This window comes from Equus przewalskii, chromosome 16 (genome assembly GCF_037783145.1).
Source record: "Equus przewalskii isolate Varuska chromosome 16, EquPr2, whole genome shotgun sequence".
NCBI lineage: Eukaryota > Metazoa > Chordata > Mammalia > Perissodactyla > Equidae > Equus > Equus przewalskii.
In genome coordinates this window covers 8791829-8805882 of record NC_091846.1, presented here as the reverse complement: position 1 = coordinate 8805882, position 14054 = coordinate 8791829, and the positions used below count along the sequence as shown (strand labels likewise).

At 39.3% G+C, this 14054-nt stretch overlaps 1 protein-coding gene across 14 annotated transcripts in view; it reads right to left on the bottom strand.

Moving 5' to 3' along the window:
* MTUS2 (microtubule associated scaffold protein 2) overlaps positions 1-14054 on the bottom strand; it is a 559616-nt gene that overhangs the window by 62696 nt on the left and 482866 nt on the right. Inside the window, exon 1 of one of the 14 annotated variants that reach the window (XM_008535029.2) lies at positions 808-1320. The exons of the other annotated variants lie outside the window; for them this stretch is intronic. Within the exon in view, the coding sequence (XP_008533251.2) occupies positions 808-861 (54 nt within the window). The 5' untranslated portion in view covers positions 862-1320. Of the gene's footprint in view, positions 1-807; positions 1321-14054 lie in introns of those variants that run through there. 14 annotated transcript variants of the gene reach the window in all.

Sequence of the window (14054 nt, the reverse complement as noted above, 5' to 3'; positions counted from 1 at the left end):
TCCCATTTCATGCATCTTTGAGAAATCCAATATGTGTGAAAATAAAATATATCAGAGACAAGACTTCTTGCCAATACATTTCCAGAAGTGAAATTAAAAGCATATCCTAATTCCTCTCTAGGCTCACAGGCAAATGTCAAAAGCAAAGAAAGGCTTTGTGTTGGAATTGTCATACAATTCTTCTATTCTCAGTTTCCTGGCTGTGAATTTTCCTTCCAGTGAAGACATAAACAGCCTCAGACTCTGTGGCTAGTTAAGTTTCCACCTCTGTGTTATTCACCCCTCTGCGACGCAAAGAAGTACAGAGAGAATGACTGTACTGCTGCTTTCTTCTCTGACCTTAAGAATATAAATTACAAGGATGGATGCTGTTTGTAAAAAAAGAGTGACAAACTTTCAAAGTTAGCAGTTGGCCAAGAGAAACATGTCTAGCTAATCGAAATTCCTCACTGGAAGGTCTTAGGTTTTGCAGGTACATTAAAATGCATTAAGAATATTCCAAGGATTTCTTGGCAGTTTGGATTTCAAGATGTTTGAGCAGAGCCCTCCTGATTCAGGAAAATGCAACAGTTTCATTTGAGACTGCAGGAATACAGAATTATGTAAGGCACTGCAGAGTATGTGAGAACAAATGTTTCTGTGAGCACCACGCACAATTAGCTCACTGGAACCAGTAAGGGCAGCCTCCTGCTCACCAACAAAGCGCACACACATGCCAGGGGAGAGGGACAGAGGTGGCTGGTCAGGCTCTCTCTCTGCCCTTTCCAAGGAGGAGGGGGAAAAGGAGGGAGAGGGAAGGCAAAGTACCGTCTTGTCCAGGCACTGAAGGCAGTTATAAGGCTTGCAGCAGCAGTGGCCCATCCCGGCAGGCTGGTTGGCAAGGGGACCTCCTTCATTCAACGTGTCAGCGGGTAATTCCTAAGGCGAGGTAGTGGCTCAAACGAAAGGGGCGCGCCGCTGGGAGCTGTCACAACTTCCATGTGGTCCCCTCGGCTACCTTATTTCTCCTAATAACTTCAGGAATCCAGAAGCCACAGGAACGAGAGGAGGAGGAGCGCAGGGCGGTAGGCAGCGTGAGGATCCCGCTGCGGGGAGGGGGAGGGCGGGAGCCAGGAAGGGAGGGGACAGGCGGAGGGAGGGTCACTTTGCCACTGGAATCCTCAGATTGAGGCGAATCAATAGTCGCATAACAATCGAGCATTTACCAATGCCATCTCCCTACGAGGACAGCCAGCCTGCTCGCAGCAGGGAGCCCGGCCGCTCCCAGCGCGCCGGAGCGCAGACGCGCCTCTGCACGACGCACACACGCCTGGAGAGGACGCAGGAAGCACAAAAGAAGATCCTGGGCTCCAGGGGATCCTCCGGGCTGAGGACTACTGAGAGGGCTGAGAGGGACCCGCTCTGCCCAAACACTGGCTTTCTATTTTCCTGAGAAGGAAAAATGTTTATAGACGTGATGGCTACGCCCTTTCCTTCCATTAACTCCTCTTCTGGGCGCATTGGTTGCCTAATGGGACCACCAATTGCTTATTTTCAAATTTGTGTGCCATGAACAATTTTTGCCTTGTTGGATGAAATCTTTATATTTGAAATATAATTGTGAAATCATTTGCCTAGATTGACATACACAAACCATTTAAGTGGCTTAAGCAATTAAAATTGGGGTTTGGGGCAGATATTTCTCCTGGACATACTAGCATAAAAGCCTTAGAGGACTTGAGCTTTTTGGGCAATTTGTAATTTTTCAAACAATTAAAAATCAAAAAGGGAAGGGAGTAGGGGGCAAAAGTCTTTTTCAAAAGAGACGTGGTATTAAAAAAAAGAGAGAGACTGGATATTTAAAAATATATTTATGTAATCCCGAAAAAGATGCACATATTTTCAAGATTAACTTTATATTTCCTGAAATCTCAAAGGAGAAATCCTGAAATGTATCATTTTCAGAATTATACAATTACATCTTTGTCCGCTAAATTTTCCTAAGACTATAAGCAGACAAAAGTTGTTAAAATTAGGTAATTTTACTAACTTGAGATTTTCCAAATGGATTTTAATTAAGTAACACAGGCTATTTAGATTTGCTTGTAGAGAGGATAAGGATATTTGGTGATCAAATAACAGACTGGATGTTTGCCCTAAACCTGAAAGAATAAGCTCAAATCTTTCTTTAAGCTAACAGGTCAATAAGCATAATTCCTTACGAAGGCAATATGGCTGTACTTACCAAAATTGTTTTATTTTTTCAAATTCAATTTCTATCAAAATTTTAAATGTACACACACTTTGACCCAATGTTTCTACCTCTATCCTACAACAATATTCACAGAAATATGCAAGGGTGTATGCATAAGGATACTCAGTTCAGCATTGTTTGTAACAGCATAAAAATGGAAAATACTAGACATCCAACACCTTCCCAAGGTATGGAAAGATGATACATTGTTGAGTGAGAAAATAAACTTTTATAAAACACAAAGCAAAACTACACACGTACATACATTTGTATATTCCTAGAATAAAGTTTTGGAAAAATACATACTGTTCATATAAGAGCAGCTGACCCTTGAGGAATGGGAAAGAGAGGTGAGAGAGTGAATTTCCACTTTTTACCCTCTTGCCAGTATGCATTATTTTTATTGTTTTAAAATGAAGTGTAGGGGCTGGCCAGGTGGCGTAGTGGTTAAGTCCGTGCCCTCTGCTTAGGCGGCTCAGGGTTCACAGGTTCGGATCCTGGGCATGGACCTATGCAGCACTCATCAAGTGATGCTGTGATGGCATCCCACACAAAATAGAGGAAGATGGCCACAGATGTTAGTTCAGCGACAATCTTCCTCAAGCAAAAAGGAAGACTGGCAACAGATGTTACCTCAGAGCTAATTTCCCTCACCAAAAAAAAAAAAAAAAATTAAAAAAAATAAAGAGAGGTGTACCAGGGGGAAGGCAGCCAACACTGCCTGGGCTCTGTGACGCTGGGAGGCACAGGCTGCCTCTTTCACCGGGAATGACTAGAACCAGTCGAATGGAGGTTGCCAGGAGCTGGGGGAAGGTGGGAATGGGGAATTGTTGTATAATGGGTATAGAGTTTCAGTTTTACAAGATAAAGAGAATTCTAGACATTGGTTGCACACAATGTGAATGTACTGAATGTCACTGAACCATGCACTTAAATGGTTGAAATGGTAAATTTTATGTCATGCGCATTTTAACACAATTAAAAATTTAAAAAGTAGTGGCTTGCATTCACTTGGAGGCAGTAGTGCTTGCACAAAAGGTATCTGATCAAGACAAGATAGAGCAAAGCCCCTAATGTGGAAGGGGCCAGTGGGAGTGGGGAGGTTCCAAGAAGCTAAACTTCTCCCTATAGTGGTGTAAAGAATGCTTAAACGTGCACCTTAGCAAACTGTTTCTTTCTAAATTAAGGTTTAGATTGCATCTGCTCGAAAATCACTGCTTGTTCTTGGGCGATGTGTGAGAGTGCTCGCTCAGGCAGTTGCCCACGGGAGACTAGGAGGAGACGGGGAGGCTACACAAAGAAAGATGGGATTCAGCTTCTCCTCTTGTGCACAAAGGACACTAAAGGGCATGGGCTGGGGTTGGCTCAGTCCACCCTATACGGTGTTGCTGAAATTGCACACGTGGTAAGATTACTCAGAGCAAGTAACCCAGATTTTGAAAAAGGTACCAATGTCCTGGAGTTGTGCCATGTTTGTTTTCTTTATAAGTTAAAAAACTTTGGGGCCGGCCCCATGGCTGAGTGGTTAAGTTCGGCGGCCCAGGGTTTCACCAGTTCGGATCCTGGGTGCGGACATGGCACCACTCATCAAGCCATGCTGAGGTGGCATCCCACATGCCACAACTAGAAGGACCCACAACTGAAAATACACAACTATGCACCGGAGGGCTTAGGGGAGAAAAAGGAAAAATAAAATCTTTTAAAAAAACCACAAAACTTCAAACATACTCAAAAATAGAAGGACTTTCATATACCCATTTCCAGTTTCAACAGTTATCAAGATTTTGGCACATTTGTTTCATCTATCAGTTTTTTACTTTTTTTTCATATATCCATCACCCAGATTCAGCAGTTATCAAGATTTTGTCACTTTATTTTCATTTGTCTGACTTCTTTTTTCCTTTGTTAAAGTATTTTAAAACAAAGTCTTTAGTATGCACCACTGAAAATTATGAACATTTTTACATAAGCACAATACCATTAAAACACCAAACAAAATTGACAATACATCCTTGGCATCTAACACCTAGTCCATAACCAAATTTCCCTGGTTTCTGAAAGAAAATCATTTTACAGTTTCCCCACCCCTCCTCTTCCTTTCTCCTCTGTGCCATTGCCTTGATCAGGACCTGGGTTGGTTGGCTTATAGAATGCCCCACATTTTGGATTTGCCTGTTTGTTTCCTTGTACTGTCATTTCACTTGTTCCGACATCCCTGAAAATGAAATTTCGTTCTTAAGCCTGGCTGAGATTCAGGCTCAATTTATTTGAGCAATAATACCTCAGCTGTGATGTTGTGGGCATCATATTGCATCTCATCAGGAAGCACGCAATGTTTGGGTGTTCCATTTTTAGCGAAGCCATAGAGGATCAGATGTGACAGCTTCACTCCTCCCTTATAAAGTTCCCTATCAACCTTTCATCTAATGGTTCATTTGTTAATGATTATGACCTCAATCAATTATTTCATAGGGAGTTACAATATGACGTTCAGATTCTATCATCCTTTCGCATTTATTAGCTGGAATTTTTATATAAGAAAAGAATTTTTTTCATCAAGTAGGGTGATTTCAATTCCCTGCAATACAGTTTGAACAGGAAAGATAGGATAAATGCTTAATCCTTTCTTTTTAAGTTCCAATTTTCTGAATGGAGACTTGGTGTTGCAATGGTACCCAAAGAGGTTGTTTGTTTTCTCTCATTTTTTCAAAATATCATTGTAAACTCATGTTTTTATGTTAATGTACACAATGTGTTTTAATCAATTGAATTTCTAAGCCTTTTTAGATGCTCAGTTTATCTCATCTCTGGCCAATAAGAGCACTTTCTTGTTGGTCCCTGTGTCCTTTGGATACAACTCATTAGTCTACATTCCTTCCTTTCTGACACAACACAGAATTCTAGGCTTCTCTTGGATATTTGTTGTCTTTTGAGGGCCACCTGGCAGGAGTGAGATTTCCTTGAAGTGATCCTTCTTACATACAAAACGTCCTTGGAAGAGGTCACTGAAGAAATCAGGATGGGACCTTAGGATGGGGTGAGGAAGTAACAGCTTCTTCTTTTGGGGCCTTTAAAAGTGGAAGAACGCCCAATGAAACTCACGTTGAGGGAAATAAACTGGACTGTACAACACGGTGCAAGCCAAGGGCTCGGGAGGGAGGCACCCCTGACAAAAATCCTCTAAGGATCCCCAGAGTGCTTGAACATCTAAAACAAGACTGAACTACTTGAAGACATACAGAATGGGGATTTAGATTATTGTAATTTGGCATAAAAAGAAGCTAGGACTTCATAGGTTGATGAAATCTGGGACATTCTGGATCCTAATATTTAAAAGAGTTTGAGATGGTTTTTATTTCTGGCATTTTTTTCTCGCATTGGAGTAGGAATGAGCATTTAGAATAGTCACATGAAGGTCTTTTGGTATATCTCTTCAGAGAAAAGCTTATAAATACTCTGTTTTGGAGCAGCAACTAATAATGAACATTAACTGATCATTAACAGATGCCAGGCACTATGCTTAGGGCTTGCATGCAATATCTCATGTAACTCTCACAAAACAATATGAAATAAGTCTTATGATCATCTCCATCTTGTAGATGAGAAAACCGGGGCCCAGAGATTGCACAACTGTCAGGTGTACAGAAAGCCAGGAGACGATAGAGTCTTGAACTCAGATCTGACTTGAAAGCGTATGACCTTAGCCACAGTACTTTATGAATTGCATTGCAATTGTTGAAACTTTTTATTTGCAAAGCTTACATAATTGTAAGTTTGTGGGATAATCTGGATAAGGGATCTGAGCATATGAAAATGTAAAAGGAAATGCAAACATATTTATAAAACTGCCCCACATTTTCAGAACTTGGAACAAGAGCCTCTACTGTTGTGGATTTCAAGTATATTTATAAACCAAGGCATGAATAACTTTAAACTGACACAGGAGAAACCATGTGCATAAGTCAATGTTAAAATGTTCAATTTTATTATTTCTGTTTCTCTGTCTTCCTTAAACTTGAAATTCCTTACCCAGCCCCAACCCTCAATCACCCGTGTCAGACTCAAGTCTCCTCCTGCTCAAACTGGACTCCCAAGATCCAGTCAGCACCACTTCACCTCTCCTACCTGATCCTCCTGTTTGGAGTGAATTTTCTCCTTCTCTATGATTTCACACCATTCTGTATAGTTACTCTTGCTGATGACCTTCTGCTCCATGTAATAGTAATTGTTTACATTTGTCTTTCCCAAAATATCATGGCCTCCTTGCTGTGTCTCACTCACATTCACACCCACAACACTAGCAGTCTGCCTTGAGAACAGGTCTTGACCATTTTCTGAAGGGAGGTGAGATGGGAGCACGGAGGAGTGGAACTAAGCGAAGGGGCTCCTTGGCAGAGGCATTTGGGTGTTTAATGCAGTTTGTGAGCTACGGGGCCATTTGCAGGAGGTCAGAGACAAAAACTGCGTCTCTGTTTCACTATTTATTTCAAAAGAAAACCATGAAAAACGATCATGAAAGATCCTCTTACAAATTGTCAAGGCAACCATCTGTTTATTTTGGTTCCACCGACCAGGCCCCTCCTTTTTCCATGCATTTAAAATATGAGCTGGAGCTGGAGCCCTGGATTTTAGCAAAGGGGATCGCCAGGAAAATATGCATAGCTTTTACCAAACACAATCCATCTAGAGATTTTAATGAGGTGAGAATGGACTGGAAAGGAAAAATACAAAACAGAAATCTTTCAACTAGAAGTGACTGGTGGTTATGATCATCTGCATACAGACAATAGATGTTCTAAAACACCTTTGATGTAATAGCTAGGATTTAGAATTTAAGGGAATTATAAAAAAGAAACAAATAACATATGTACTATTTTGTCCTTACATACTTGTCAAAAGAGAACTATAAAAATGTCACTTTTCCGCAATATCCAAGTAGGAAGGTTGCTACTTATGTAGGACAGTCTTTTTTTCTAGTCTGTTAGTCTTTGAAAGTACCTTTATTTCTTTTCCTTTTAAGTCAGTAACTAGGATGACTGCAGGAGAGATATCGTCTTTGTTTCTGCATTATATTCAGAAGAGTTGACTACTCCCATAAGAGAAGTGAAATTCAAAATGATCTCTACTAGCTGGATGGATAGGTTGGACAAGATTGGATAACTGACAGGTAGAATCAGATACAGAGAAGGGAGGCAGCTGGCAAAGCTCCAAAGTGCATCTGTCTATTTGACATATATTAGATGAAAGGGAAGATCACAGTGGACCAGAAGCTGCATATCAATCAACAATGTGGCTGCCATTATAAAGAAGGGATGAAAGGATGTGGCCAGCGCCCTAGTCCTTACTATACCGTGATGAAGCAGTGGTCTCCCCAAACCAGACTGGGATCACTGCAGAAATAGAAGAATGTGTCACTGATCTCAGCAAATGGCTTCTTACCTTTAGGAAGACTAGTCATCAACCCCTCAGCCAGGTTAAGATTCTCCCAGAGGGGCGGGCCCTGTGGCCGAGTGGTTGAGTTCGTGCGCTCCACTTCAGTGGCCCAGGGTTTTGCCAGTTCGGATCCTGGGTGTGGACATGGCGCTGCTCATCAGGCCACGCTGAGGTGGTGTCCCATGTGGCACAGCCAGAAGGACCTATGGCTAGAGCATGCAACTCTGTATTGGGGGGGTCTGGGGGGAAGAATAAGGGAAGAAAAAAAGAAGAGATTCTCCCAGAAACCTCTACTCCTTCTTTGTAGCATTTCTTACCACAGCAATGAAATAGTTATCTGATCTGTTCCTTTAATATCTGTCTTCCTACTAGGTCACCAGCTCCATGAGAGCAGTGACCACATCTGCCTGTAAGGATTCGACTGTATCCTTATTACTTAGCCAGTGCCAGGCACACAGAAAGTACCAGTTGGATAAATACACTCAAGACTGAGTGGACTTACCCTAGCCAAAGTTGAAGAACTTCACGACACAAAGACTCTGCTAATATGCAACAACACAGCTGTTGTGCTAACATTTGGAAGGTGTTTAAAACCCCTGAGGAACAGTAACCCTTGGGCCCAACTGCATAGACACCATCAACCAAAGATGGAGAAAGTACTTTCACATCCACCTGGACTTTTCTGTTTTAAAGATTGGCACCTGAGCCAACAACTGTTGCCAATCTTTTTTTTTTTTTTTGGCTTTTTCTTCCCAAATCCTCCCAGTACATAGTTGTATATTTTAGTTGTGAGTCCTTCTAGTTGTGGCATGTGGGATGCCACCCCAGCATGGCCTGATGAGTGGTGCCATGTCCACGCCCAGGATCCGAACCAGTGAAACCCTGGGCTGCCGAAGCAGAGTGCATGAACTCAACCACTCAGCCACGGGGCCGGCCCCTGGACTTTTCTTCTGATTTGGATCTTGGAAGAAGTACAAGATTTTAAGGGTGCAACTATCCATTGTTGTCTTTTTGATAGAAGAACAGAAGAAAGCTAACTCTCATAATCACCTTACCATTTTCCTCTCTCTCTCTTTTTCCACTGATGATAAGACCCTGGCCATCTATTTGTGTGGGTCTATCACTAAATAACATCATTAGCAATGCTAACTCTAGATTGCCACATGGCCTCAAACCAACGATTCTAAATAGCTTTTATTCTGCAGCACATACCAGATTCCCAAATATGCTTCTACTTTAGGGAAGAAAATGGCAGGTGTCCCACAACTAGTGATTACATCTGATGTTTGCAAAAAGTCTACACTTAAAGTGAAGGTGACCATGGTTCTTTGAAAATAATATAATGAACTATAATCTTACATGTAATCTAGAAGCAAATCCTGTCAGCTCTACCTTAAAAACAGATCAAGAATCTGACCACCTCTTATACCTCTGCTATCAGTGTCCTGGTCCAAGCTGCCACCATACTTCACTTGGATAATGGCAATATCCTCCCAACTGATGTTCCTGTACCTACACTTGCCCCTACCCCCAGTCTGTTCCCAACAAATTGGACTATGAGAAATTTTAGAAATAAAGTCAGAGTATGTCTCTCTCCTATCCTCTATCCTCCAAAGGCTTCTCTTCTTACTCAGAATCAAAACCAAAGTCCTTTCAAAGGCCCAAAGGTAACTGGCCCTCTGTTACCACTCTGATCTCATTATCTGGTGCTCTCCCCACCATCTACCACACTCCAGCCATGCTGGCCCTCTTGCTGTGCCGCCAACATGTCAAGTATTTTCTCAAATCAGGCATTTTGTTCCCACTGATCCTTGTGCCTAGAATACCTTTTCCCCAGCTACCCATATCTTGTTTCCTAACCACTGTCACCTTATCAGTAAGCCCTCCCATAATACCTATGTAAATTTATAATACATCCTCACTTACGTCAGTACTCCCTATCTCCTTTTTCCTGATTTTTTCTTCTCCAAGGCACTTATCATAACTTGCTTATTTTTTTTAAGTATGTTTTTTGGTGAGGAAGATTGGCCCTGAGCTAACATCGGTTGCCAATCTTCCTCTTTTTTTTTTCTCCCCAAAGCCCCAGTACGTAGTTGTTTATCCCAGTTGTAGGTCATTCTAGTTCTTTTATGTGGGACACCAGCATGGCTTGATGAGTGGTGCTAGGTCCATGCCCAGGATCTGAACCTATGAACCTTGCACCACTGAAGTGGAGCGTGTGAACTTAACCACTTGGCCACAGAGCTGGCCCCTAACCTGCTTATTTGTTTGTTGTTTATCTCCTTCTAGTAGAATGTACTCCCACTTTAGTTTGGGGTTTTTGATTGCTGTTTGTTGCATTCTCCACTTTGAACAGTGCCTAGCACAGAGTAGTACTGAATGCATATTTATGGGATTAATGAATAAATGAATGAAAATTAAAAACTAGCTCAGGTAAAAGAGAGAAAAGATAGAAGGTACAAATAAATCTATTAAAGAAAAAGGAGGGCTATTTGACAGATATAGTAAAGATTTAAAAAGAGAAAGAAGGAAGACAATGAAATTTACCTATGTCCACATCTCCAAACATTTCTTCAAAATCAATAAAGAATAACAAGAAGAAAAAAATAAAAATACATAAAAATCACATCATCAGCATAAGTTAAGGATACAGAATGCCTAAATTCAAAATTATTATAAGTAAATGTAAAACCCACCAAATTTCAGAAAGCAATCTCTCATACTCTTGCCCTTCCATAACACTTTTTTCTCTGAGGAAGAACCAGGCAAGACAAACTGCAGGAAAAAGAAAAGAGCAGGCCCAGTTAGTTCACTCTATGAAAACACTACAGAAGTCTCCCGGGAGATCCAGGTGTGGTCTAACAAGTAGGAACCTAAAGATATGTGTGACTTGAAGTGGAAGTCTTTTGAAAGGAAGAGTTTCTGGGGAAGAAAAAAAGCAAAAAGGAAAGGAGAAGTTCCCTATGGTAGTTGGGTGGTGAAGAGGAAAAGAAGAAAAAGGGTGAAATTTAGGGTCCTACAAGGCAAAAGAGTACCAAAAAATCAGAGGCCCCAATTCCTGGCTCTACTCACCCACAAAATCCACTAAAGAATCTGGACTTGGCTACACTGGCAGAAGAAGGCACCAAAGACTACACCCAAGACTGAAAAAAATGAACAGGAAAAGTGAAAAAAGAGATATAGAATTTTTACAAAGAATCAGAAAATAAGATCCCAAACACCTCAACTGATGAAAATTGCCTCCAAGAAAACAACCGTGAAGCAGAAGAAAACTATCAAAGAACACTCAAAACTGAATTAAACATACTAAAAGTAGCATTTGGAGATATAAACAAAAGATCTTGAATGAGAAATGTAAAAACTAAGAACAGAAATGGACAAAGGACAGGACATAATAAAAAGAGTTACTTGAATTTCAAAATGCAAGGAAAAGACAGTTATCTCAGAAATGAAGATTAAATTAAAAGGTGCCCAAGGTAATATATATTAAGATAAAAATTTAACAAGAAACATTTTAAAAGGTAGAAAAGCAACTAAGAAAATAAAAATGAGAAAAAGAAAGAAGTAAAAAGGGTCATAGAGAAAATATTGGAAATGGAAAACAGAAAAAGAAAAATTAATACTCATAGTATTAGACTCTTTGAAGAGGAAAACTAAACAATGAAACAGGTCTAATGCTTAAAAACTATAGTGTAAGAAAACTTTCCAAAAAATTAGGTCTTCATATCAACAGAGCCCACTGGGTACCTGGGAAAATTAACCCAGATTTAGCAACTCTAAGATGTACCTGTTAAAATTCAGAAACTTAAAAAAAAAAATCAAGACCTCTAGGCAAAAAGATTACTTAATTGCAAGGGCACAAGTATTAGCTATTCAAAGCAAGAGAACAATGGAGCAACATTTAAAAATAAATAAACAAATAACGAACAACTTAATGAAAGAAAATGTGAAACAAGGATTTTCTACAAAGATAAGCCATCTAAATATCAAGGCTATAGAAAAAGTCTGAAACATACAAGGACATAGGGAATTTTGTGCCCATGAGTTTTTCTTGAGGCATAGCCTAGAATGTGACCTTCATTCAGCCAAGAGATGACTGGAAAATTTTCAGCAAAATAACTGATGTGAGCATTTGTATAGGGAATTGTAGATCTAAGACAAAAAGAAATGTGAGAATGAGGGTGGAAAACAAACATATAAATGCTATATGTCTTGATAAATAGAAATAATTTAACTAAAGACTAGTAAGGGATAGAAGAGAGAAGGAAGAAAGTAAAACAAGCTTATTACTTGTTATGTAGGCAATAGGTAGGAGTTAAAAGATATAATTACAAACTGACAAATAGGATGGTCAAAGGTTGGCTAAGAAAACAGGGGACTATATACATTCAAAAAGGTGTAAGTACAAAGGTAACTACTAGAATAAAAATAAAATATTCCTAAATTCCATCCTTTAAAATTAAAGAGCAAAGAATATACATCTTTACAAAAAAAGAAACACAGCAAATATAATAGATGTAATTATAAAACATTATGATAGAATTGAAACCAAACATATCGGCTATATTAATGGATGTGATAGACTAAATTCACCAATTAAAAGAAAAAGATTCTCAGTTTGGCTCACAATATAAGACCCAACTATATGCTATATCCATTAGATATATAAAATAAAATGATTCAGAAAGGCAAAATAAAAATGGATAAAGGTATTCCAGGAAAATGGAAACAATAAGAAAGCAGGAGTAGCGATCCTGATATCCAGCAAATAAGAATTCAACCTAAAAGTGTTAAACACAACAAAGAAGGGCACCTTTTAAAGGTAAAAGCCAAATTTACAATGAAGATGTAACACTTATGAATATCTATGCTCCAAATAACACAGCAAGCAACTTTAGGAAGGAGATTTACAACTCTTAGTTTAAGACAGATCCAGCGGACAAACAAAACAAAACAATCAATTAGGTATGTTTTATAGATATATATTGAACTCTATATTTTGATAATGTAAGTGAATACACCTTTTTATCAAAGGCCTTTGAACCATTCATAAAAAATGATCACAGGGGCTGGCCCCGTGGCCGAGTGGTTAAGTTCGCGCGCTCCGCTGCAGGCGGCCCAGTGTTTCGTCGGTTCGAATCCTGGGCGCGGACATGGCACTGCTCATCAAACCATGCTGAGACAGCATCCCACATGCCACAACTAGAAGAATCCACAATGAAGAATATACAACTATGTACCGGGGGGTGTTGGGGAGAAAAAGGAAATAATAAAATCTTTAAAAAAAAAAATGATCACAAAGAAAATATCAGTTAGTTCCAAGAATTTGAAATATTATAAGCAATGTTCTCTGATCACAATGTAACAAAAGTAGAAATTATTAACCAATGAAATAAAGATGGAAATCATTAACCAAAATTAAAAACAAAAAGGTCGTCCAACTGAAAAACTTAAAAAGCCTCCTATTAAACAACTCTTGGGTGAAAAGGAAAATATAAACTGAAATTAAGGGATTTTTTTAGAAAACCACAAAAACCAAGAAACAAAAACACTAATATATAGGAAACATTTAAAGTAATTATCAGAGGAAAATTCATAGCAGGAAATGCTTTCAAAAGTAAAAAATGAAAGGATGTAAATACACAACAAATACTTACCTGAAAAAACTGGAAAACAACAACAAAGTAAACCAAAAGGAAGCACTAGGAAAGAAATAATAAAGATAAAAGCAGAAATTAATGAAGTAGAGAATAGAAAACTAGTAGACTCAACTGGAAAAACTTAACAAAACAGCAAACCACTAGATAACTTGAACAAAAAAAAGCGAGAAAGCACAAATAAACAAAATAAGAAATGACAAGGAGGAAACAGAAAGAAGAAATAAAGATCATAAAAGAGTATGTTGTAGACCTCTATACAAATACATTTGAAATCTTAAATGGGTAATTTTCTAAAGAAGTATCTATTATCTAAATTGAGCCCATCAGAGAGAGAAAGTACAAACAGACTACATTTCCACAGAAGATACAGATGCAATTATTAAAGAACCACCACTCCTAAGAAGGAAGGCCCAGATATTTTCATCATGGTCTTCTACTAACCCTTCAAAGACTGGAGAGTTCCAGTGTTCTATAAATTGCTCTAGACCACTGAAGATTGTAGCAGGAAGAATAATGCTTCCTTTTCCCTGAAAGATGTTTATATCTGAATTCCCAGAACCTATGACTATGTTACATTACATGGCAAGGAGGAATTAGGTTTCAGATAGAATTAAGGTCACTAATCCACTAACCTTAAAATAGGGAGATTCTCCTGGATTATCCAGGAAGGCCCAATGTAGTCACAAGAGTCTTTAAATGTGGAAGAGGGAGGCAGGTGAGTCATTGTC